Source organism: Lithobates pipiens, unplaced genomic scaffold (assembly GCF_037356315.1).
Source record: "Lithobates pipiens isolate NorthernLeopardFrog02 unplaced genomic scaffold, aLitPip1_a1.2 Scaffold_28, whole genome shotgun sequence".
In the NCBI taxonomy this organism is placed as follows: domain Eukaryota; kingdom Metazoa; phylum Chordata; class Amphibia; order Anura; family Ranidae; genus Lithobates; species Lithobates pipiens.
Window position 1 is genome coordinate 117651835 of NW_027507789.1, and position 26374 is coordinate 117678208.

Genomic DNA, 26374 nt, shown 5'->3' on the forward strand with positions numbered 1-26374 from the left:
CTTCAGCCATACGTTTTTACAGGCAACTGTTTAATCACTGGACTGCAAGGTTTTAAAGTGATTGTAAACTATCACCTTGTAAAGCAATCCATTCGGTATGAAATGGAAATGAAAGGCAAAACATTTGTGTGTAATTAAATCCCCCTTTTCACGTTTTTATATGTGATCACATTCCTTCTGTTCTCAGCTGCTTAAAAGCTGGAGGAGGAGAAACGGCATTACACTGAACTTCCCAGTGAATGGCTGTGCAGGGGGGTGTCAGGACAAGTCTGATCATTGGAGGAGAGCAGGCTGAGTTCCCAGCACAGCTAGAGAACTGACCATACTGTGTTCTCATACTTACTGTGGTCCATTTTTAATATGAAATCGGATGGACTGGGAGCAACACCATTGATTTGACAAAGGAAAGCAATACAAAGAGAACAGGATACATTTTCATACAAATACGTGGTAAAGCAGGCATATATCATGAATATGAAATGTTTGGTTTACAAACTCTTTAACCTTTTGGTTGTTTGATTGTCCAGCCCTCAGTTTTGGGACTGCTTTTGGACATTCCACATGTATATGAAGCTATGGTGTTGGGTCCCTCAATGAACTTTAGAGGATATAAGAAGATTGCACTCCCTATAAAATACTTGCTCCAGTGTTCAATGGAAGACACATCTCCCTTTCCTTGTTTTGCTTCTCTCCCATTTGGCTTTTTGCCATTAATAGTTGACAGCTTTGGGAAATCTTTCACCTTTCGCTACTCTTCCTATTATGTTACTACTTGCAACAAATGAGATGTACAAAACATTGCCTCCTTTTATTTTTAATTAGTGCCCAATCCTCCTGTAGGCAGTTATATACCAACGTGTGTATTAATCTATGGTGTCCCGTATTGAACATCAGAGAAAAGGATTTTATGGTGAGTGGAATGTTTGGGTGAAATAACATTTATATGCTTAGTCTGAATTCTCAATAGGTAAAAACATACACTTTTAAAGCGGAGGTCCACCCTAAAGTGGACCTTCCGCTCATCGGAACCCTCCCCCCCTCCGGCGCCACAATTGGCACCTTTCAGGGGGAGGGGGATGCAGGTACCTGTACAGTACAGGTATCTGCACCCACTTCCGGGATAGCTCTCTGCGGAAAGGGGCGTAGATTACGCCCCTTTCCGAAAGTCCCCCGCTGCCTGCTGGGAAACACACAGATCCCAGAGGCAGCGGGTCCATCCTTATTGCGCAGCGCGACTCGCGCATGCGCAGTAGGGAACCAGGAAATGAAGCCGAAAGGCTCCACTTCCTGATTCCCATACTCAAGATGGCGGCGGCAGCACCCGAGAGACGATCGAGAGATCGGCTTCGGGTGCCGACATCGCGGGCGCGCTGGACAGGTAAGTGTCACTATTTTAAAAGTCAGCAGCTGCAGTATTTGTAGCTGCTGGCTTTAAAAAAAAAAAAAAAAAAAACGCGGAGTCCCGGCGGACTCCCGCTTTAATGTGTGTTGTCATAGCACTTCAAACCATTCATATCATGTGTTTTTTTTTATGTGCAGCCAAGTCCCCTGCTTGTGGTAATACTTTTAAAAAATCTGAAAAGAATACATTTCTATTCAGAGTACATTCTTCTTATTATTATACACGATTTATATAGCACCAACAGTTTACGCAGTGCTTTACAATGTATAGGGGGGACAACACAATTACAGTACACTTCAATACAAAAGGTACAGGAGGGTCCTGCTCGTAGAGCTTACATTCTAAAGGGAGGGGGTTGTACAAAAGGTAATAGCTGCAGAGAATGATTTGATGATGGGGATTCTTATGAAATTTAATGTATGTATTATAGCCCACAGGTCTGATCAAGACCTAAAATGTATTCTTTGGGGTTTCTGAGGCATCTTGGTTCATTTTGTGGTGAATTAGCATCAGAGTGAAGTCTCTCCAACATTCAGCAGTTTCATGGGCTCAAGAAATAACATTTACATTTGTCACTGATTTTACTGTTTGGAATTCATTTTTTTGTAGATATTGACCTAACATAAGTTCTGCCTATCATTTAAGTGGGCTGTTTTGGCTGCTATTGTGTGACGAGGTGGATAACCTGATGAATTGTTATTTTTCAGACTCTTTCATTACGTATAAGCTGCCAGATTGGTGCCGGCAATGCAATCCATCACAGTACAGCACAGATTTTGTGGCACAGGACATGTAACAGACATCAGGTAAGTGTAATAGTGAATTCTTAGATTTTCGCAACCAAACCACTTCCTTACCGTGCTATAGCCAAAAGACGTTGTTTTGGGAGGGAGTACATGAACATCCTCCCGGAACTGCGCTCCCTGGGGTGCGCATCCAGCATGCTCTGTGGTCGATGTGTCCAATCACAGTTGATTGCAATGTAAACGGACTTTCCTGTCATAGCGTGAAGAAAGTGGAGCCGGTAACTGCCCAGTGTCACAGGGTACATGTGCAAAGATACTGATTATCAGTGCAGCCTCATCAGTAGACATTGGTGTAGGAGAAAAGCTACTTATCTGCAAAATTGTATAACCGAAACAAAAAAATTTAAAATTGGCCTGGGCAAGAAGGGGGTGAAAGTACAGAGTAGACAAGTGCATCTAAATCTATTTTTGACACCTGTCTTGTTGCCTACCATGCTTTTTTACTTTCCTTCTTTTCCCCTTTGTAATGGCTGCTTTCCTAAATTTGATGAAGGATTTATGTGTCCCAGGTCCTTTCTCTAGATGACAACAGCCCCTTAACAAGATTGCAGTTGACACCCAGGGTTGCTAGTCTGAGACAATTCAGCATGCTGTCATACATATGAATGGCATCCGTCTATACTTTGTATTGAGCATGTGGGACAATTTTCACCCACCTTCTCTTATAGAGAATACTAAGCTGTGTACATAGAAAGCAGTGGGTAAAGAAGCTTGTTCTTGAAATAAGTAACTTCCCAAGATCAGTCGTGTGCAAATACAGAACAGAAAAGAACACTGGGAAATGTAGTTTCGTGAGTCACATGTTAGATTTTAAATGTGCATGTGTGGCTCTAGCGTGGTTGCAAGGAACTTGAATCAGCAGCAGTAGCAGCGAGGTAAGATTTTGAGTGATTATAGTTAATATATTCAAAGACCTATAGCATAAAATGTTTACTGCGCTTCAGCTATGGGGGCAATAGTGTCAGAAACCATGAAATCAGACTGACAGAAGTACAGTTAAATCATATTTGTTTAATAATAAAAGTAAAAAGAACAAACGTAGTCAAAACATAGCCAAATTTCAATAACTGGAATGGATAGTCAGCTAAGCCAGAAGTCAGGGATCAAAGTAATGGAACAGCAAGCAGGATCTGGAGCCAGAAGGGATGTCGGCAAAGCAAGTCTTTAAACAGGGACACAGGAGAATGTCTCTGTGATGTTGACTAAGCTGAAGGCAGAGATCCACCGGACTTAGACGGCTTTAGTAGGCAGGAGTGACGAGCAGGATATCAACAGCTGAGTACCTGTGTGGAGATAGGAGCTGGCAATTTGCAGACAGCTGATTGGACAGCTCAGAGAAGGAAGGGCTGAGCCCAGCCCTGACCAATAGGAAGGTATAATGCAGATTAACATCCTTTGGTTCCAAGCGATAGCAATGATTAAGGGCGCTCTGCAAAAAACATTATTCTAAACCACCAATTTGCAAAATATTTTCTAAACCACTAAATTAAAATGGCTGTGAAAAAAATGCTTGAAACAATGTGGTGATCACCAAAGTAAAAATATGCACATAATTAATGACAATAATTATACTGGAGAAATAGTGAACATCAGTGAACCCCACCATACATAATACAAAAAGATCCATAGCATAATACTGACTTAAGTAAAAGTCTGTTTTTTACTTATTTTTTATTAAAGTCAGTATTATGCTATGGATCTTTTTGTATTTTTTCACATTTGCCGCTTGAGTCTGTGAAGAGAGACACACCATCTACCGTCATTTGCATTGGTATCCATATGAGCAGGCATTATCCTGTACAAGCGTTGTTTGACTTACTTTTTAATTAAAGTGGTCAAACGGATCTGGTAAGCAGTTTGGACTTGTATCTTCACTACTGGTGTAGTTCTACGTGTATGGTAGAGGGAGTCGCAAGCCTTTTTCCTGACTTGTTGCTAATCGTTGCTTTATCACGATTACTATTTGTTTTCCACATTCCGGATCGGTAGAATTCGACAGCACTCATTCTTTGTAGAGACACGTTATTGGGACTTTACATTGCTAATTATTATTATTATGTATGGTGGTTCACTGATGTTCACTATTTCTCCAGTATAATTATTGTCATTATATATGTGCATATTTTTACTTTGGTGATAACCACATTGTTTCAAGCATTTTTTCACAGCCATTTTAATTTAGTGGTTTAGAAAATATTTTGCAAATTGGTCGTTTAGAATAATGTTTTTTTGCAGAGCGCCCTTAATCATTGCTATCACTCTACAGGTGTTTTTTTTTCACTTTTCTAGCCACTTGCTTACTGGGCACTTAAACACCCTTCCTGCCCAGACCAATTTTCAGCTTTCGGTGCTCTCACACTTTGAATGACAATTACTCAGTCATGCAACACTGTACCCAAATGAATTTTTTGTCCTCTTTTTCCCACAAATAGAGCTTTCTTTTGGTGGTATTTGATCACCTCCTGGGGTTTTTATTTTTTGCGCTATAAATGAAAAAAGACCGAAAATTTTGAAAAAAAAACACATATTTCTTTGTTTCTGGGACAGAATTATGCAAATTATAAATTTTTTCTTCATACATTTTGGCCACAATTTATACTGCTACATATCTTTGGTAAAAATAACCCAAATTAGTGGATATTATTTGGTCTTTGTGAAAGTTAGAGAGTCTACAAGCTGTGGTGCGAATTGCCCAAAATTGATCACATCTGATGTACTGGTGGACTATCTCGCTTCTTGTGACCCGAACAAGCCAGGAAAGTACAAATACCCCCAAAATTACCCCTTTTTGGAAAGTAGACATTCCAAGGTATTTAGTAAGAGGCATGGTGAGCTTTTTGATGATGTCATTTTTTTCCCACAATTCTTTGCAAAATTAAGATTTTTCATTTATTTTTTTTTATTTTTTTTTTACACAAAATTGTCATTGTAATAGGTTATTTCTCTCACATGGCATGTGTATACCACAAATGACACCCCCAAAAAAATTCTGCTACTCCTCCTGAGTATTACAATACCACATGTGTGGGACTTTTTCACAGCCTGGCCACATAGAGAGGCCCAACATGCAGGGAGCGCCATCACGTGTTCTAGGAGCATAAATTACACATCTAACTTGTTGACTACCTATTACACTTTTGAAGGCCCTGGAGCACCAGGACAATGACACGTGACACTGATGACAGATGGCACTGATACGTGGCACTGATGACAGATGGCACTAATATGTGGCACTGATGACAGATGGCACTTATACGTGGCACTGATGACAGGTGGCACTAATACGTGGCACTGATGACAGGTGGCACTAATACGTGGCACTGATGACAGATGGCACTGATAAGTGGCATTGGTGACACTGACAACAGATGGCACGTGACACTGACAGGTGGCACTGATGACAAGTGGCACTGATGACAGATGGCACTAATATGTGGCACTATTGACAGATGGCACTAATACATGGCACTGATGACACGTGGCACTAATACGTGGCACTGATGACACGTGGCACTAATACGTGGCACTGATGACACGTGGCACTAATACGTGGCACTGATGACACGTGGCACTAATACGTGGCACTGATGACACGTGGCACTAATACGTGGCACTGATGACAGGTGGCACTAATACGTGCCACCGATGACAGATGGCACTAATACGTGGCACCGATGATGCGTGACACTGATGACAGATGGCACTGATAAGGGGCATTGATGACACGTGACACTGACAACAGATGGCACGTGACACTGACAGGTGGCACTGATGACAGATGGCACTAATATGTGGCACTATTGACAGATGGCACTATGTGGCACTGATGACAGATGGCACTGATGACAGATGGCACTGATGACAGGTGGCGCTGGGGGCAGGTGGCGCTGGGGGCAGGTGGCGCTGGGGGCAGGTGGCGCTGGGGGCAGGTGGCACTGGGGGCAGGTGGCGCTGGGGGCAGGTGGCACTGGGGGAGGATGGCACTTTCATCTCACATTGGACACGCCGATCGCGCTGTAAACGGTCGCTGTGATTGGCCGTTTACAGCGATCTGTGTTTGCCTGTCTCCGGGGGACACGGCAAACACAGAACTTCCCCGATGTGCGCCCGCGGCGGTGCGCATTGTGGAAGTAAACAGGACGTCCAGGTACAGCCTCCTGGACGAAAGCGCCCGCTCTACGGCCATCATTCGGCTATAGGGCGGGCGGGAAGAGGCTAGGGTGCTGCTCTTTGTGTATATTTTTAATTCGTTTTTGTTCACATGGCATTGCATGGAATTTGAGCAGTTGAATTGCAACTGCCTTGTTCACTTTATCCTTTGGTTCTACTTAAAGCTTGGCACATACATTACAATTTGACCATGCAATCTCTCCTTTTGATCCAACAAAAACTATGTAGCGCAAAGCAGATAGTTTTAGTTGGTGAGCTTTAAAAGTGTGGTATTTAAAGTCTAAACTTTGTTCAAGTTTTGGATAAAGTAAGGAAATATTAAAACCTGTGCCCCCCCCTTTTTTTTTGTTCATGCCCAGTGCTGAGATTTGGCTTCAATTACAATTCCAAAGGCAAAACAAGAAGTAAGAGGAAAACTATACAAGTTGTCAATGGCACAAGTGTCCCCATTGGAAATTTCTTTCTGTTGCTGTTTTAATGACGACTGTGAAATTGTGGATATCTCATCACCCTTTGTCCCATGACAGTGGTCACCAGGACATATAGAGAAGATGATTCTCACCAGTCCTGGCGAACAAAAAGCCTTCCTAACTCTGTCCCCCCCCCCCCCCCCCCAAAAAAAAAAGTTTTTTTGTTTTAATATCCACATTAAGCTACTTTGTTGTGTTGGGAAAATGTGAAAATTTAGCAGGGTTTCTCCAGTATTGAGGACTGGCTTGTACAGGGGCACAGCAAGCTTTTCCCTGTGTTGACTTTTCTTGTAGAATTTTTCTGTCCATGCATGCAGAGAGGCCACGTAGCCTTTCTCTACAGTGGACACAAGACCATGGTGCTCAGAAGCAGGCAAAACGCTAATCTGCTAATGTTCCAAGCTCCGACTTGGGGGTCATTCAGAAAATAAAGAATTGTCAGTCATGTGGATTTAGCTGTACAGTGCCACGATTGATGTTGGAGCTCTCAGCAGTAGCTCTGTTCTTTGGGTCTAAATACAAAATGACTCAATGAAATGATATAAATTAGGCAATCACAGCTTAGATTTATGCTTAAACCATAATGTAGAGAATGATCCCTACAGAGGACGTGGCTGTGAAACTGCCACAAGCTAGATCAGAGTTTTTATGTACTCCGATACCAGCACACTAGAATCAATCTATAAAAGCTTTAAACTCCGTTGGAAGTGATCTGCCACCCCAGGAGTACTAGATCAACTCTACATTCAAAACCAGCGCTTTCCAGTACTCAGAGAAGTCCATAAAGTGTACTCCAAAATGTAAATCAATGTCTCCTATGCCCCAATAAAATGCACAAATGCAAGTTTACAAACATCTTTTCTTAAATGTCCTTATAACTCACATGATGGAAGCAGTTTTACATGATGATCTTGCCTTTTTTTCTTGGTAACAATCTCCAAAAAAACTGAAAACTATATAGTATAGTATGCTTTCTCACAAATCTACCATTTAAAATAATTCTGTATGTGCTCACATTATAATTGGGTGTCCAAAAACTTTTCTTTATAATCCACTTATGTGGTCTCTTTCTATATACTGTTACTCTCCATTATAAGAAAGCCTTCAGTGTAACCCTCCTGTTTTTTTCTTCTTAGTGTGATCTCTCAATTGTGTATCCTCCTGGGATTGTTTCTCCTCTTACACTCTAGAATGAGTGTGAAAAATTGCTACCCCCCCCCCAACCCCAAAAGCCTAATATTAGAGGTGCACCGACATTTTGGCGGCCCAAAATTATCGTCCGAATGGGAAAAAAACAGCTGATACCGAAAGGGGGCATGGTCCGCCCCAGGTGCTGCCCATTGAGGGAGTGTCATCCTGGCGCACCCAGTCCTCTACTCCTTCTTCCTCCCCCCCCCCCCCGCCGCAATCTCGTTGTGTCACGGAGCTGAATTGCATGGCCGTAGTAACAGTGTCCCGCCTCCTGTGATAAACGGCATTAATTTAATCTGATGATATTAATTAAAAAGTTGAATATAATACAATTTATATATATAAAAATATAATATTTAAAAAAAATAAAAAATTTGGTTTCGGTTTGCGGCCTAGTGCATCCTTCATTTTCGGTTTCGGCACCAAAAATTTCCATTGGGTGTACCCCTACGTAATATAGTGCATCATCACGTTTAACCACTTCGCGCCCAGGCCAATTCTGACATTTCTCTCGTACATGTAAAATTCCTAATTTTTTTGCTAGAAAATTACATAGAACCCCCAAACATTATATATGTTTTTTTAGCAAAGACCCTAGAGAATACAATGGCGGTCGTTGCAACTTTTATCTTGCATGGTATTTGTGCAGCAATTATTCGAACACGTTTTTTTCAGAAAAAAAAACGTTTCATGCTTAAAAAAAAAAAAAACAGTAAAGTTAGCCCAATTTGTTTTCATACTGTGAAAGAGGAGGATACGCCAAGTAAATAGATACCCAACATGTCACGATTCAAAATTGCACGCGCTTGTGGAATGGTGCCAAAGAGCTAGAATTATTGCTCTCGCTCTAATGTTCGCGGCGATACCTCACATGTGTGGTTTGAACACAGTTTTCATATGTGGGCGGGACTTGCGTATCCGTTCGCTTCTGTGTATGAGCTCACAGGGACAGGGGCGCTTAACTTTTTTTTTTTTTTTTATTGTTAATTTTATTTTTATTTTTTTAGTTTGACACTTAAAAAATAAAATAAAAAAATTGATGACTTTTATTCCTATTACAAAGAATGTAAACATCCCTTGTAATAGGAATATGGCACGATCGGACCTATTTACAGTGAAATATGGGGTCAATAAGACCCCATATCTCACCTCTAGGCTGGGAAGAATAAAAAAAAAAAAAAACGATCCTGGCTTCCTAGCCAAATCTGCGCCGTTAATTTGAATACCGAGGCCGGCCGTGACGTCATAACATCGCGCCCGGCCTCCGAACGATCATAGAGACTCCGGGGACGATCTGGTCCGCCGGAAATCTCTATGGTAACTTGTGGGGGCCGGCGGATCCTGTGACCGACTCACTGATGGAAGCGTGAGTCAGTACAAGCACCGGAGGGTGGCGGGAGCGTCCCCTCCCGCCGCCCGTAAGAACGATCAAGCGGCGGAACAGCCGCTATGATCGTTCTCATGGTGCAGGGAATCGCCGGCTGAAAATGCCGATATCTGAATGATGTCTGTAGCCTCAGGCATCATTCAGATATAACCACCGAAAGCCCATGACGTCAGCAGACATAGTATGGGCGCCAAGTGGTTAAATATACAAAACTTGTTCAGATATTTCACTACTTACATTCAGGTATTGATTAAAGTGTGTTACCCATATACCAAATGAAAATTTCCACCGCCTGTGAATGTGCACCCCACTCTCTATGAATTTTACCACATTTTACAATTCCTTGAGCTATATGAATGATCCATTCCTGGCATTACTCCTTCATGTAAGCTCCATTGGATAGGTTGAAACGTAAAAAAATAAATAAAAAAATGTTGTAATATGTTGTAGTACCGCTTTGCAATATATATTGGAGGATTGCGCCTCCCCACCCAATGTGAATAATTATGGATGTGCTGTCACCTTAGTACCACATAAACTCCCCATAATATATACAACACAATATATTATAACAAAATATATATTTGTAAAAATGATCGTCCTTCATATGTAATGGTGTTTCAACAACTCCAACTGTGTCATCTTAATCACTGTCCATCCTCTAATGAAAAATCCACGTGTATCACCAAAGAAAACCAAATCTGTGCCACCGTCACCCAGCAGAATGGCCACTCACCAGAGGTCACCAATCAGTAAGCCTTCGGTTTATTCAATGGATAACCAATCCTCAATGTACTTCTCTCGTTAGCAATTCCTCAATATCCGTGTATTCATAAAAAATTAAGTAGAACCAATATAGTGTAAAACCGTTTCATCTTTAATGAAAAATCATAAAAAAATATTGCACTCACATTTCAATGTGTCTGTTAGCCCACACCAAGCTTTTCCAGCAATGAGAAAAACGCATAGGATCGGGCAAGCCAGCGATGTTCGACAGGTGATACTCTCCTCCCTCCACTTAACCGACCTGTACCTGGCTGATGTTCAAAAATGGTATGTCTCCCTTCTACGCGTTTCGCAATTCAGCGTAGTCAGGAAGCTGTGGGACCCCCATCTCCCCCTCATATATTGTCCCCAATTACCTGTTGAGCCACCGGAAGTTGCGTCGCCGCCATCTTGATTCCGGAAGTGTATACTAACCTTTCCCCTTTTTTCAATCTGCCCCGTTCTTTTTAATATACTATACCTCTGACTTTATTTATTAATGCTAAATTGGGCCAATATCAAATCCTATACAGGTCACACCATACTTTATGTGTATTTATTTGGGATCTCTTCCCCATTAGAACGGGAGGTGAGTTCCGCCATCTTATGGGGCATTTTTGCCCTTACTTTTTATAATGAGTAAAATACATGGAGGTAATAAAGGATATATAAATAGTAAGGGCAAAAATGCCCCATGGGCGGCACAGTGGTGTAGTGAGTAGCACTTTCGCCTAGCAGTAAGAAGGGTCGCTGGTTCGAATCCCAACCACGACACTACCTGCCTGGAGTTTGCATGTTCTCCCTGTGCCTGCGGAGTACCCGGAGTACCTCCGGGTACTACGGTTTCCTCCCATACTCCCAAAGACATGCTGGTAGGTTAATTGGATCCTGTCTAAATTGTCCCTATTGTATGTATGAATGTGAGTTAGGGACCTTAGATTGTAAGCTCCTTGAGGGTAGGGACTGATGTGTATGTACAATGTATATGTAAAGCGCTGCGTAAATTGATGGCGCTATATAAGTAACTGAAATTAAAAATGCAGACTCCCCCATGTAAAATATAATTAAACCAGCTCCAAAGTGTAGTAGTGTCCATAAAGACCAATATTTATTCTATTAAAATGCACTAACAAACTGTATTGAAAAGCATGTAAACCTCACTTAAGTTGGCCGCCACAGTACTTAGTGATGTCGCTTACAGTCTGACGTCACTTTCCGGCGTGTTTTGTCGAATAGACTTCTTCCAAAGATCCTACCATTAAAGCAAAACTACATAACACTAACCCCTCTATTATTCTTCATACCATTTTGTCTGCCTTTACACTCACATGAACTTTAATGACATCCCAGTCTTAGTCCATAGGGTTCCATATTGAGTTGGCCCACCCTTTGCAGTTATAACAGCTTCAACTCTTCTGGGAAGGCTGTCCAGAAGGTTTAGGAGTGTGTCTATGGGAATCTTTGACCATTCTTCCAGAAGCGCATTTTTGTTGTCAGGCACTGATGTGGATGAGAAGGCCTGGCTTGCAATCTCCACTTTAATTCATCCCAAAGGTGTTCTGTCGGGTTGAGGTCAGGACTGTGTGGGCTAGTCAAGTTCCTCCACCCCAAACTCGCTAATCCATGTCTTTATGGACCTTGCTTTGTGCTCTGGTGCACAGTCATGTTGGAACAAGAAGGGGCCACCCCCAAACTGTTTCCACAAAGTGAGGAGCATGAAATTGGCCAAAATGTCTTGGTACGCTGATACCTTACAATGGAGTTCCAACTACATATATCAATCATAATATGCTAATGTTGCACTCATTAGCCTGGTTATTATCACTGCTATTGTTCCCATTTTATCAAAAAAGTAACCTTATATTCCTCCTGCTTGGGCATTCCCATCTTACTTGTGGGCAGGCGAAACCCACAAGGATAAACTTCTGGGATACGGCGCTGCTATATAACCAGCATGCACGGCCCGTTCTCACGCATGCGCAGTAATCACACATCACAGCGCAGGAAATTTTCAGGTTGCCATCATAACGGGCTTCCAAAAAACACGATGAGAGCCCTTGGCACTGCCCACTGACTCCTGGGAAATAATGGCACACATCTCCCAGGAGCACTAACGAGCATGGGTGCCGAGGGAAATTACGCCAATTGCCGCGGAGAGGAAGTGGCAGACTACAAGGGACCCCATAGCAACAGTGCAGAAGGGGTGAGAAAAAAAAAAAAAATTGACAAATGTTGCTTTAGGATCATGCTGTTTATGTAAAGTACATTTTATGGCTGGAACTCCGCTTTAAGAATTCCCTTCACTGAAACTAAGGGGCCAAGCCCAATCCCTGAAAAATAACCCCACACCATAATCCCCCCCTCCACCTAATCATTTGGACCAGTGCACAAAGCAAGGTCCATAAAGACATGGATCAGTGAGTTTGGGATGGAGGAACTTGACTGGCCTGCACAGAGTCCTGACCTCCACCCGAACAACCTTTGGGATGAATTAGAGCGGAGAGCCTTCTCGTCCAACATCAGTACCTGACCTCACAAACACACTTCTGGAAGAATGGTCAAATATTCCCATAGACACCCTCCTAAACCTTGTGGACAGCCTTCCCAGAAGAGTTGAAGCTTTTATAGCTGCAAAGGGTGGACCAACTCAGTACTGAACCCTATGGACTAAACCTGGCCATACACCATACAATTTTATTATTCCATTTCCTTTAGAGTTACCTTCAACTGTGTAGTACAAGGACCTGCCTGATTGCATACAAATTAAAAGTGTTTGTATTTGACCTTACATTATATGTAAAGTGTCCAAGTCTGATTTTGCCCCTAGATATTCCTGCACCATGTAATGCAGATGCTGGGGATGGTTGCAATTTTAAAGGAAATCTATAGAAGAAAATTGTATAATGTATGGCCAGCCTAAGCTCCTGTGCACACGGTCGGAGAATCTGTCGGAATGTGTCCTATCGGACTGTGTGTGGTATGCATCGGACTGATTCCGTCCGAATCTCCGTCCGACCCAATTTTCCAACATGTTGGAAATATTTCCCGACCAACTGGGCCGGTCGGACCTAATCCGATCATGTGTAGAACATTTTGATCGGACAAAGTGCCACGCATGCTCAGATCAAATTCCTACATCAAAGCTATTGGCTACTAGCCTGAATGTAGTCCCATCGTAACGAAATTACGTCATCACGTTCTGAAAGATCGGATTTTTCGCCAACTTGGCCCGACTGTGTGTATGCAACAGTTTCGGACACAATCCGTCGGGCAAAATCCGACCGATTTGGTTGGCAAAATCTCCGACCGTGTGTACGTGGGCTAAGACTTCAATGCCCTTAATGTGTGTCTAAATGCATGGGGGCCCAATACTTTTGGCAATATAGTGTAGTCTGTATTTTCCCTACCTAGATGCTTTCTCAGGCCAGTGAAGGAAAAATATTCTTTAGACTGGTTTCCAGTTGCTGAATGATTTGGTTTGGTTTATTGCTTTCACGATCTTACTTTTTTTTTTTTTTTTTGAGCTGTCCATTTGTTTTCAATTATTTTTTTTTTTTTTCTCTAAAATGTTTTGTTATGGATCTTGTTGAGAGAAATATCAAATAGGGGTAATAAGTAATTTCCATGTGGCCTGTAGGCTCGGTTCACACAGTAGGCGGCACGACTTGCAGCGCCGCGACCTGCCGCGACCTGCACACGATCAGCAGCGACTTGCAAAACGACTTCTGTATAGAAGTCAATGCAAGTCGCCCGAAGTCGCCGCAAAAGTAGTACAGGAACCTTTTTTCTAAGTCGGAGCGACTTGAGTCGCTCCTATTAGAACGGTTCCGTAGTACAGAACGGGGCGCGACTTGTCAGGCGGCGAAGTCGCCTGGACAAGTCGCCCCTGTGTGAACCGAGCCTCATGAAGCACAATTTTGAAAATATTGATTTGAAAAAGGGCTGTAATAACACCAATCTCTCATGTCTCATGTAATGTTTCTCTGGCACATGACAGTCCTCTGAAGCGCATCCCCAGTCTCCAATGACTATCATGTCTGCAGTCTCTGCCCATCTCTTTTAGCATGCTATAGTCTCTGCCAATCTCATGTTGCATGCATGCAGTGTCTGGTAGCTTTGTAAAAAAAAAAATATATATATATATATATATATATATATATATATACATATATATATATATATATATATATATATATATATATATATATATATATATATATATATATTGGCATATAGCATGCAATTTTTCATCCTAAAAATCAGGTGAAAATGGTATTGGAATTCGGGCTGCCTAGATGGGGGTGGGGAGGGGAGCCGAACGAGAGCTGTCAGACTACATACAGTGAGACTTCTGTCTATCATAGAACTTTGTATTAAAGAGGTCGCAGAGTAAGACCGTGGTCATCCCACCCCCCTCCCTGTCCCCTCCGAGCAGGGCCGCTGATAGAAATCATGGTGCCCTGTACAGCCTACCTGACGGGGGCCCCCTTCAGCTCCACCCTGGCCCCACCCATTGCCCCTCCCAGATCCCGCCTTGAAACAAAGTGTAGGTTTGTCTACAAGTGATATTTGTTTTTCTCCAGCCAGTTATAGGTTTGATTATCCAAAAGAAATACTGTTTTCAGATGAGAACAGACCTCTTTAACCACTTAAGGACCACCGCATGCCATTGTACTTCATTACAATGGCATGTACAGGCACAAGCACGTACATGTACGTGCCTGCCTTCCAGCGGGTGGGGGGTCCGATCGGACCCCCTCACGCTGGATGCGGCGGTCCGGTTCGCTTCAGGAGCGATCCAGGATGAGGGAATGGCCGTTGGTTTCTGGCCATCCCCTCTCGATCGCTCCTGGCGAATGAGAAGCTTCCTCCCACTGTGTATTGTATACACAGGCAGGGAGGAAGTGATGTCATTCTCCTCGGGGCGGTCTTATTGACCGGACTACGAGGAGAGGACACAGTAAGTCTGCACCAAACACTACACTGACACTAAATAACACATAGGCACACAAACCCCCCATCCCCCCCCCCCCCCCGTCACAGTGTCACTGATTGCAGTGATCATTTATTTACTGATCACTGCATTCAGTGTCAGTTGTAAAAGTAAAAACTGTCAGGGCAGTTAGTGTTAGGTCCAGGGTAGCCCTCTACCACCCCCCAATAAAGATTTAACCCCCTGATTGCCCTTAGAGTTAACCCTTTCACCCCCTTTTGCCAGTGCCACTAAGCGATCATTTTTCTGATCGCTGCATTAGTGTCACTAGTGTCGCTAGGTAGCTAGTTATTTTTTTAGGTTCACCGCCAGGTTTTTATAGCGCTAGGTACCCCGATATACTACCCAATAATGGTTTTACCCCCCTGATTGCCCCTAATTAACCCTTTCACCCCCTTTTGCCAGCGTCACTAAGCGATCATTTTTCTGATCGCTGCATTAGTGTCACTAGTGTCGCTAGGTAGCTAGTTATTTTTTTAGGTTCACCGCCAGGTTTTTATAGCGCTAGGTACCCCCATATACTACCCAATAATGGTTTTAACCCCCTGATTGCCCCTAGTTAACCCTTTCACCAGCGATCACAGTATAAGTGTCACTGGTGACGCTGGTTAGCCAGTTAGTTATTTAGGTTCCCCGTCAGGTTTTTATATAGCGCCAGAGACCCCCATATACTACCTAATAAAAATTTGAACCCCCTGATTCCCCCTAGTTAACCCTTTCACCAGTGATCACTGTATAAGTGTTACGGGTGACTCTGGTTAGTTAGTTTGCTTTTTATAGCATCAGGGCACCCACCATTTATTACCCAATAAAGGTTTAACCCCCTGATCACCCGGCGGGTGATATCAATTAGGTTTTAGGGTCAGGGTCTGCATCGCCCCAGGCAGCGCTAGGTTAGTGCCAATACCGCTAACACCCACGTGCAAAGCATACACCTCTCGTAGTGGTATAGAATCTGAACAGATCAATATCTGATCTGATCAGATCTATACTAGCGTCCCCAGCAGTTTAGGGTTCCAAAAAACGCATTGTTAGCGGGATCAGCCCAGATACCTGCTAGCACTTGCGTTTTGCCCCTCCGCCCAGCCCACCCAAGTGCAGTATCGATCGATCACTGTCACTTACAAAACACTAAACACATAACTGCAGCGTTCGCAGAGTCAGGCCTGATCCCTGCGATCGCTAACAGTTTTTTTTTGGTAGCGTTTAATATTTAAATCCGGAAGGCAGTGCTTGGTTTTCGGGGTCCAGTACGTGGCTAGGCTCCCAAAAAGTCCCCCACATGTGGTATCCCCGTACTCGGGAGAAGCAGTAGAATTTATTTTGGGGTGTAATTTTGACTTATGCTCATAGCATGTGTGAGCAATATATAATTTAGTGACAACTTTGTGCAAAAAAAAAAAAAAAATTGTAATATTCCTGCAACTTGTGGCAAAATATAAAATATTTCATGGACTCAACATGCCTCTCAGTAAATAGCTTGGGGTGTCTACTTTCCAAAATGGGGTCATTTGGGGGGGTTTTGTGTTATTTTGGCATTTTATGGCCTTCGAAACTGTGATAGGTAGTGAGGAGGGAAATCAAAAATTTGCACCCTTAGAAATCCTGAAGGCAGTGATTGGTTTTCGGGGTGCCGTACGTGGCTAGACTCCCAAAAAGTCCCACATATGTGGTATCTCCGTACTCAAGAGAAGCAGCAGAATATATTTTGGGGTGCAATTCCACATATAACTATGGCATGTGTGAGCAATATATCATTTAGTGACAACTTTTTGTAAACTTTTTTTTTTTTTGTGTCATTATTCAATCACTTGGGACAAAAAAAAAATATTCAATGGGCTCAACATGCCCCTCAGCAATTTCCTTGCGGTGTCTACTTTCCAAAATGGGGTCATTTGGGGGGGGGGGGGGGGTTTGTACTGCCCTGCCATTTTAGCACCTCAAGAAATGAGATAGGCAGTCGTAAATTAAAAGCTGTGTAAATTCCAGAAAATGTACTCTAGTTTGTAGACGCTATAACTTTTACGCAAACCAAAAAATATACGCTTATTGACATTTTTTTTTTACAAAAGACGTGGCTGAATACATTTTGCCCTAAATGTATGACTAAAATTTAGTTTATTTGATTTTTCTTATAACAAAAAGTAGAAAATATATATTTTTTTTCTCAAAATTTTCAGTCTTTTTCCATTTATATCGCAAAAAATAAAAATCGCAGAGGCAATCAAATATCACCAAAAGAAAGCTCTATTTGTGGGAAGAAAAGGACGCAAATTTCGTATGGGTACAACATTGCATGACCGCGCAATTACCAGTTAAAGCAGTGCAGTGCGAAATTGTAAAAAGACCTCTGGTCCTTAGGCTGTTAATTGGTCCGGGGCTGAAGTGGTTAATATCTATATGTAATACATAATAAGTATTGGCAGGGTATTGCAGATTATTGCTGCTTATTGCAGAGTATTGGCAGGGTAACTGCAGTAGTAGTAGTAGATGTTGAACTTCAAGCAAGCACACACCTCACCTGTGTAATCGTTAGCTGCCTTGGCCCCAGCAGAGATCACTTCCTCCCTGTTCTTGAGTGTCCACAATATCTCGATTGCCCGGCCCCTGCTCTCTCTGCTTGCTGTGCCAGCATGAGGAGCAGGCACACAGGACACATTCTTCCTCGCCCGATTTACACAAAATAGTCCCTCCTCTGCAGTTGCATATTTAAACGTTAAAAACAAATTTTCTAAAAAAAAAGAAAAGTTTACCGAGTGTGGGGGTGGGGGTGGTGTTTAGGGACTGGGGGGGGGGGGATATCGGTGGCTGGAGAATAATTTCTTTTTTTTTTTACATGAAAATTTACTTTGCTGTTCAGGTTGCCCGGCCCCCCCTGCTGGTCAGGCCCGGTACAGCAGAGCCAGTTGTACTAGCCTATCAGCGGCCCTGCCTCCGAGGCCGCAGTAATTTGAGGTGAGGCTGCAGATGGGCGTTGATCGGGCTGCATTGATGGGCAATTGTGGGACTGCAGATGGACATTGATGAAGCTGCATTGATTGGCACTTGTGAGGCTGCAAATGGCATTGATCAGACTGCAGATGGGCAATGGTGGGCCTGCATGGATGGGCAATGATCCTTATTTTGCTTCAAAGTTCTTTATTTAAAAAAAATATATAAAAAATTCCCCTGCAACTTCCCTCCTAAAATGAAGGTGTTTTTTCTTTTTTCCTTTTTTTTTTTTTTTAATGCCGATTTTAAATAAATAAATATATATATATATATATATATATATATATATATATATATATATATATATATATATATATATATATATATATATATAGAATCTCTTTCAATCTGTGTGACACATTGGACATCGTAAAAGAAAGCGTTCACATAATTACTTATAATGGTGCATTGAAGCTGTGATATCACATGTGCTGCAGGTGCTCGGGGTTTTGTGTTGACCATGGATTTTGTTTAGACTAGCACTTCCCCATTCCTTATATGCATCTAGACATGGACATTTCCAGTGTGTAGACTACAATCGTCCATTTCAATTTTACCTGGGATTACCACTGTCTGATTAATGAACGCTCCGCACCAGACCCTTACAAACCTGTCACCTGGGCGTTCCCTTCCATTTTTTCCTCTCTTCTTCACAATCCAAGTTGCCAGAGCTTTTATTTAACTACGCTCTGGTACAAGACAAAGTATACAAAATGGCAGCAGATTCCCAGCTGTGTTTATTATACAACACTAACGGAGATCCTGGTGGAAGTCTGGTTGTGGCATAATACCTCAATGATCCCCAGATGTTTTTCAAATGACACTTAATCAGCACAAGGTACATAAATAAAGGGAAAATGTTTCATAAATCACTATAGAAGTCAGCTGCAAAGCTTCAGTATTGAAGTTATTGTAGAGGAAATTCCAGTCCCAGTTGTTTATAAAATTATCGTATGTTAGTAATGTAAATTATCTCCAAAAGTGCAGGAGTGTAATGCAAGAGAGCCATTGAAGCGTGAAAATTCCCAGAGTGCACAATACGCACAGGATGGCGCAGTCAGTGCTTGCCAATATCATGGCACTAGCAGGCCGTGCAGACAAGCACATAGCAGGCCATGACCTATATATCATGAGCTGCTGTGTGGAGAGCTCACCTGGTACCTACAAGGAGTGTTTTTATAGGGAAAGACTTGTTGGCAGCTGCCAGGGCACGGCACGCAAATGCGGAACAGTCTACCATTGTGGCAGCTATTCGTTTTCAGGGACGTTCTTCCATATTTAAACCACAGACCATAAAGAGACCTGGCAGAGGGGATACTAGATAGAATGTGGAATTAAACTACACAATGCATTTATTTCAGAGGGAAGATAAAGATTTTCTGTTTTTTTTTTTTTATTTCATACCTTGTTCATACCTATAGATTAATCAAAGCGATAATCAAATCGGGTATCTTGTTTGCAAATTCCTAAGCGTACATGTTTTACAGAAGTGGCCAATATGCTCAATATTTGTAGAGGTGATAATCTGTTAAATCTTGAAGTGGTTATAAATCGTTCCATATACCCAGTGATGTGACTGGCCTCGGGAGATGAACAGAGATTAAAAAAATCTTCTAACACAAGTTGTACCTGTCAATCTGCAATCCTTTTCTTTTCTGCATCCATTCAAAGTCCAGAATTTATACAACTTCTCTGAGCTGTGAGAAAAAAGGGGGTAGAGAGCTGAAGTTACACCCTGTAAAGCTCAGTGAGGAGAGCTCCGAGAACTGATTTGAGGGAAGAGACACAGCACACAGGAACAGAGCTGAAGCTGTCAATCAGCTGGAGCTCCATCCCGTCACCATTTTTCTCTTGGTGTCAGGAAAATTTGTCAGAAAGTGGCTCATGCTGATAGCAGACAAATAAAGCAGCAGACAGAAATTACACTCTGCTCTTAATTGAGACAATTACACACTATAGGGCAGGGGTGCCCAACCTTTTGAAGAGCGAGGGCCACTTTAGCGACTTGGTAACCGGTCGTGAGCCACAATGAGCAGAGCGGGCAGATGACGGGGTCCATGTCCACTCTGCATGTGTACCGCAGACACAGCCCGCTCTACTTTGAGCCCTCCGATCTGATCCGCCCAGACAGAAGGGAACATATTCCCTTCTGGTTTTTTTTAACCACTTAAGCACCGCCTCGCACCGATATACGTCGGCAGAAAGACCGGGTCCTGAGCTCCGTGGCTGCGAGACCCGCGGACCCGATCGTCACCGGTGTCTCACGATCGGGTCACAGAGCTGAAGAATGGGGAGAGATAAGTGTGAACAAAGCTCTCCCCGTGCTTCCTTGTGAGGTTGTCACTGATCGTCTGTTCCCTGTCATAGAGAACGACGATCAGTGATGTCACACGCCAAGCCACGCCCCCCTACAGTAAGAAACACACATTAGGTCACACTTAACCCCTACACTGCACCCTAGTATCAACCCCATTCACTGCCAGTGACATTTTTACAGTAATCAATGCATTTTTAATCACACTGATCGCTGTATTAATGCCAATGGTCCCAAAAATGTGTCAGAATCGTCCGACGTGTCCGCCATAATGTCAAAGTCGCAATAAAAATCGCTGATCGCCGCGGTTACTAGTAAAAAAAAATAATAATAAAAATGCCATAAAACTATCCCCTATTTTGTAAACTCTATAACTTTTGTGCAAACCAATCAATAAACACTTATTGCAATTTTTTTTTAACCAAAAATATGTAGAAGAATACGTATCGGTCTAAACTGAGGGAAAAAAAATGTTTTTCTCAAGTCATCTTCCAGGACTGCACACCTGAGAGATGAGAGGCTCCTCCCCACAGGAAACACAATCAATCTACAGCTGTTTTAAGTCCCCACCCTTCCCCTTTATCCTCAGTTTTTGATTGTGTTTCTCCCTACACAGCGAAACTGTTTTTTTTTTTTTCCCAAATGACCCAAAGCCTGGCGCTGGTGGTCTCCCCCTGGGAGCCGGATCACAAGCTTAAGAAGCCTCTGGGTCTGGTAGGATATTCTTGTCCTTCCTGGGGGGCAGCAGAAATTGGAAGAGCCCCCCTGAGAGCTGAAGGATCCTGGGTACAGTGGTGTACCCAGAACTTCAGGGGCCATTATCCTGTCTCCCCTCCTTACTTGTCCAGGTGGCTGTTCAGGCGGGGGTGCTGGCCATCGGTTCTTTCCAGGGGGACCGTGTCCCTGACTCCTGGGCCCCCGGTAGCTCGCGTGGGCTGCCGGAGAGGGCGTGGCAACAAGCACCCGTGTCATTTTCAAACTTTGGGAAAATGGCGGCGGCGTTCTTACCCAGGAGGGGAAGGCTGAGAGTCAGCAGGAGCAGGTGCCCACATCCTCCTTTCGCTAGAGCAAGGAGGCACCAGTTCCCTACGGTGGATGTCTGCCTTAACCACCTCAGATGGGAATGAGGAATGGAAGGAATTGGGGCCCCCCCTCCCCCCATTGGTATATACTGACTGGTGCAGTGCAGGACACAGCCTAACCTTGCACCTCCCTATGGGGACAGCAGTTGGGGGGGGCACTTTGGTGGCTATCCTCCTTGCGTGTGGACCATAAGGATGTAAAAGCAAGCCCGCTGGCTGTGGTAAAAGGGGGAAGATGACAACGGTGAGTGCTTTCCTTTGCCTTGGGAATTTAGCTGCGAAATCCCCAATTCCAGCCAGAGGGTTTCTGGGCATTTGAGATAATCTCCCCTGGGGTCTGGATTCAAATAGCCCTGAAGCTTCTGCTAAAAACACCAGCCGCAGCTCCTCTTACATCAGAGACGCTGAATGGTGGACAGGTGGTGCAGAGGAACAAGTGTGCCTAAACCATCTCAGATGGGAAAGAGGTAGGTAGGCCATTGCTCCCCTTCCCCATGTATATATTGACTGGTACAGTACAGAGCCTGGGGTCGGGATACAAATAGCCCAGACGCCACTGCTACAACCACCAGCCACAGCTCCCTCTTACAGCAGAGACACTGTGGTTATCGCAGCAGTAGGTTGCCAGCCTCTCCCTACATGCCCAATTGTGGTACATTAGTAGGGATGAATATAGCGTACAGAGGGGACCTGGTAGATACAAAGTTACTTACAGGCCAGGTATACCACTGAACAAGTTATTAATTGGGCAGTGGTTGGTGGATTTAGAAGCTCCCCTGGTCAGCAGGTGCACTAGGTTACCGGCCCTATTAGCCCAGCTGCTAAGAATCTGAAGTTGCTTAAAAGCTGACCTAACATTCAAGGATGGGCAGGGACCAAGCTTCTGTGTGGCACAGTAGGGGTTCCCTTGTGACAGATTCTCCTTTTGGGGGTTGCTTGCTATAGGTAACTTTCATAAGCTCCAACCTCCCACTCCACCTTTACACTGTGGTTATATTATAGTGTAGGAGGTAAGAAAAAATTTTTTTGTTGGTTTGGGCTACAATCCACCCAGTGGCAGACCTAAAGGCGATTCACCATCGATTTGCTTCCTACATCCTTTTAATTGAGGATTTTCTGTGCAAACCTATGCAAGAGCTACATAATTGCTTGTTTGAAGCCTGCAAGTAGCTATTTACCCCCAGGCTAAATTGGTAACCACCTCTTCTAGAGGCTGTCTTAAATTGGTCTCTAGGGCTGGGCTCATTGAGACTTTAGTTGCTAATCAGCCCCACCTGGGTATGAGCTGGCTAGCGTTTGCTCAGTCTATGGAGGCAAGGTGGGACAACAACTACTATAGTAGGGTGTCCAACCATTTTAGGATTTGTTCCTTCACTGGTGGTGAAGGTTTAGTATCTACACCCCAGGCTATGCCTATGAAATAAATTGCCTGTTGGTTATTTCAAGGGATAGACCATGACTCCTCATTGGCTGCACACCAGTAGACCTCAGTAGTGAAGGTTTTTTTCTTGCTGGGATGTTTTTGTGGCACAGCAGAAATGCACATTGAGATTTGTGACATCCCTGCTCATAAGGGCTATATTGCTGTACATCAGAAATGTACTGCACTGAAGCTTGTTTGCTGTCCTTTATATCCTAAAGGTACTGCTTTGTTTGGCTACAGATCAGAAAAATACAACAGTGAAGGTGGTCTGTACTTCCTGGTTTTGTGCTGGTGACATCTCTGCTCATAATGGTTATATTGCTGCACATCAGACATACACAAGATTGAGGTCTGTCTGTGGCTGCATAGCAGAAATACAAATTGAACTTGGGCTAGGGGTAGTACATATACTGCCTTTGATAATCGGTGCAGCACCACAAAGTGGCGTTGTGCTGATTCAGACAGTGCTATTAACAGCAATGGCTGGCGAGTTTAAGCATGCGATTTGACATGTTGAGTCGCATGACAAATCATTTCAATATGGATGTGCTATCTCCATTCAGAGTGTTTTATTGTTGCACATCAGACATATACAGTATTAAGGTCTGTGGGGTTTTGTGTCCTATTACTGCCTTATCAGAAAGGCAGCAGTCAAAATTGATGGTTCGAATTTGTTGGGCTACATAGCAGAAATACAAATTGAACCCCTCCAGGTGTAGTACATATACTGCCTCTGGTAATCCGTGTAGCACCACAAAGTGGTGTTGTGACGATTTTAGCCATGTGATTTGACATGTTGAGTCACGAGGCCAAATCGCTTCAATATGGATGTGCTATCTCTATTCAGAATTGTTATATTGTTGCACATCAGACATATACAAGATTGAAGGTTGTCTGTCCTTTTTTTATGTCTTGCATATACTGCCTTATTGGCTGCATATCAGAAAGGACACAGCATGAAGGTTGCATGTCTTTTTCTGATTTTGTTTTTGCTGCTCAGCTGAGAGCCACATTGAGGATGGTGGCATCTCTGCTCAGTATTGGTATATTGCTACACATCAGACATACACAAAGATTGAATGTTTGTGTCCTGTATGTCCTATATTTACTGCCTTATTGTTTGTATATCAGGCACAGCAGTGAACAGTGTTTCTCATTGAACTACCTTTCTGCATCTTAGGGATACACAGCAGGGGGTTGTTGGCTGCACTCCTCCAGGGAGTCACAGCATTGGGGACCCCTCACTTGTTCGACCTGAAAATTGCTATTTTTTTTTTCCCTGTGACCTGTGTAATCTTGAGATCTGTGGATCCAGGAATCAGGGACTGCTGGAGTCGCACAGACACGAATGGTACTCATTGGAAACCATAGTGTATGACTTTTCATGCGTCTTGCAGTCCCAAGTCGCAGGTTGGGTCGCACGGGTGTGGGAGACCTAAGCTTATCTGTCCCTTCTGGTTGAGGTTTTGCTACACAGCAGGAATACTCATCATGGCGTTATTGTCTTATTTTGCAGCAGACCAGAAAGATTGAAGCTGTAAAGGCTGTCTGTCTTTTTCCTCAGTGTCTGCTTTTATGTTGCACAGCAGAAATACTCAAGATTGAAGCTTGTTGGTGCTTTCTGTTTCATATTGCCTTGCCTTACTGCTCTTCAGTAAAACACAATGCTGCTGGTTGCTTGTGTCCTTTCTCAGTGTTGGTTCTATCTGAACTACACTACAGAAGTGCATGACAGAGAGGATTGTCTTGTGTTCCATATTTTACCCTGTGGCATAGCAGAAATGCACAACACGGGAGTTGGTGTTCGTATTGATCTTATAACTGTATTTGGTGATTTGTCAGAAATACGCAACATAGAAGTTTGGGTCTTTCTGTCTATATATTTATAGCCCTGTTTTGCTGTACATCAGTAAAACACAACAGTAAAGGGGGTTCCTGTCCTTTCTGTATTTATATATCAGTTATGACCTAGCTAGCTGCACTTCAGAAATACGCAGCATTTAGGGTTTGCTTGTGTCTTAATGTTTTTACATCTTGGCAGCACATCAGAAAACCAGACTGTGAGGACTGTTTGTCTACATTGAGGTTCAGATTTGGGTCTCTTCCCATATTTGATATATCGATTTAGCTAGTCACACTCGGCCTTCTTTTCCATGGAGGGGCCAGGAGTTCTGGCTGCAGATGCCACATGTCAATAAACCTCGACCCCTTACATTCAGGGATGCCAGAACCATTTCCTAGGGTTGAAGCCCTGTAGGGTTATGGGACACTGGAGGAAGGGGATAAAGAATCGCCCTGTTTAGTAAGAACTTGGAGAGTTCTGTTCAGAGGAGTATTAGGGCCTGAGGATGAAGTATAAAGATGTATACCCGATCGAATAGGTTTTGGCTCGGTGCATGGCCTTCATTTCACCCTTTTAGCAAAACTATACGTAGCAATATGGGTAGTCTACTCCTGCTAGGGACTTTAATCTCCTGAAGTAGGCTCTCAGGCGTAAGTAAAGCCATAGATTGGGCATGCCTTAAACCCAGGGATCAAGCTTCTGTTAATCTATTACCCTTAAGTAGGCTTCTCTTTAGTCTTTGCTGACGTAAAGATAAAAGAACAAAAAAGGTTGTCTGTCAGGCCCCCCCCCCCCCTTTTTTTTTTTTTTTTTTTTTTGCAGTTTTATTTCCCTGAACAGGGTAGTGTTAAGACAGGCCCTCTTATTGATTAATGTAGTGTCCTTGTCTTACAATACAGGTCTCTGATTTTTATTTATTTTTTTGTGGTTCTTAGTAGCACCTACAGGCACAATAGGCCATGGTTGTTAGATGTGTGAGACAGGCAATATTGCTAACCTACAAGTTTAACATGTTTTCTGATTCCATCTTTAAGAGCCCATTCCAGCTAGATACTGCATCCGAAGCAGAAAAGGCAGGGACATCTGTGGAGCAGACCTGCAGATCAGCCGCATGATCCAGCTAAGATACCTTCATCAAGCATGTGAGCATAGGGTGTGGAGGTAAAGCTCACTGCAGAACCAAGGTTCGCCAAGAGGGTCTTGCAGTGGCCCCACCCTAAGGTAGGCCTGAGGTACTTGTTTATCCTCTCAGGTGTGCCGTCCTGGAAGATGACTTGAGAAAGGTACCAGTTACTTACCGGTACCTGTCTTTCTGGGAAATCTTCCAGGACAGCAGGCCTACTTCCCGCCCTTTAGAGGAGGGAAAATTGTAGAACACTAGAAGTTGAGTGCCTATGAGGAATGATTTCCCTTGTGAACCAGGTTCAGGAGTTACTTCTCTACAAACTGAGGATCAAGGGGAAGGGTGGGGACTTAAAACAGCTGTCGATTGATTGTGTTTCCTGTGGGGAGGAGCTTCTCATCTCTCAGGTGTGCT

The 26374-nt window shown here is 43.3% G+C and overlaps 1 protein-coding gene across 1 annotated transcript in view; it reads left to right on the top strand.

The window, feature by feature from the left end:
- The window catches only part of UQCC1 (ubiquinol-cytochrome c reductase complex assembly factor 1), a 357706-nt gene that overhangs the window by 43232 nt on the left and 288100 nt on the right, over positions 1-26374 (top strand). The window contains exon 2 of the mRNA XM_077459564.1: positions 2110-2208. Coding sequence (XP_077315690.1) covers positions 2110-2208 — 99 coding nt within the window. The remainder of the gene's footprint in view (positions 1-2109; positions 2209-26374) is intronic.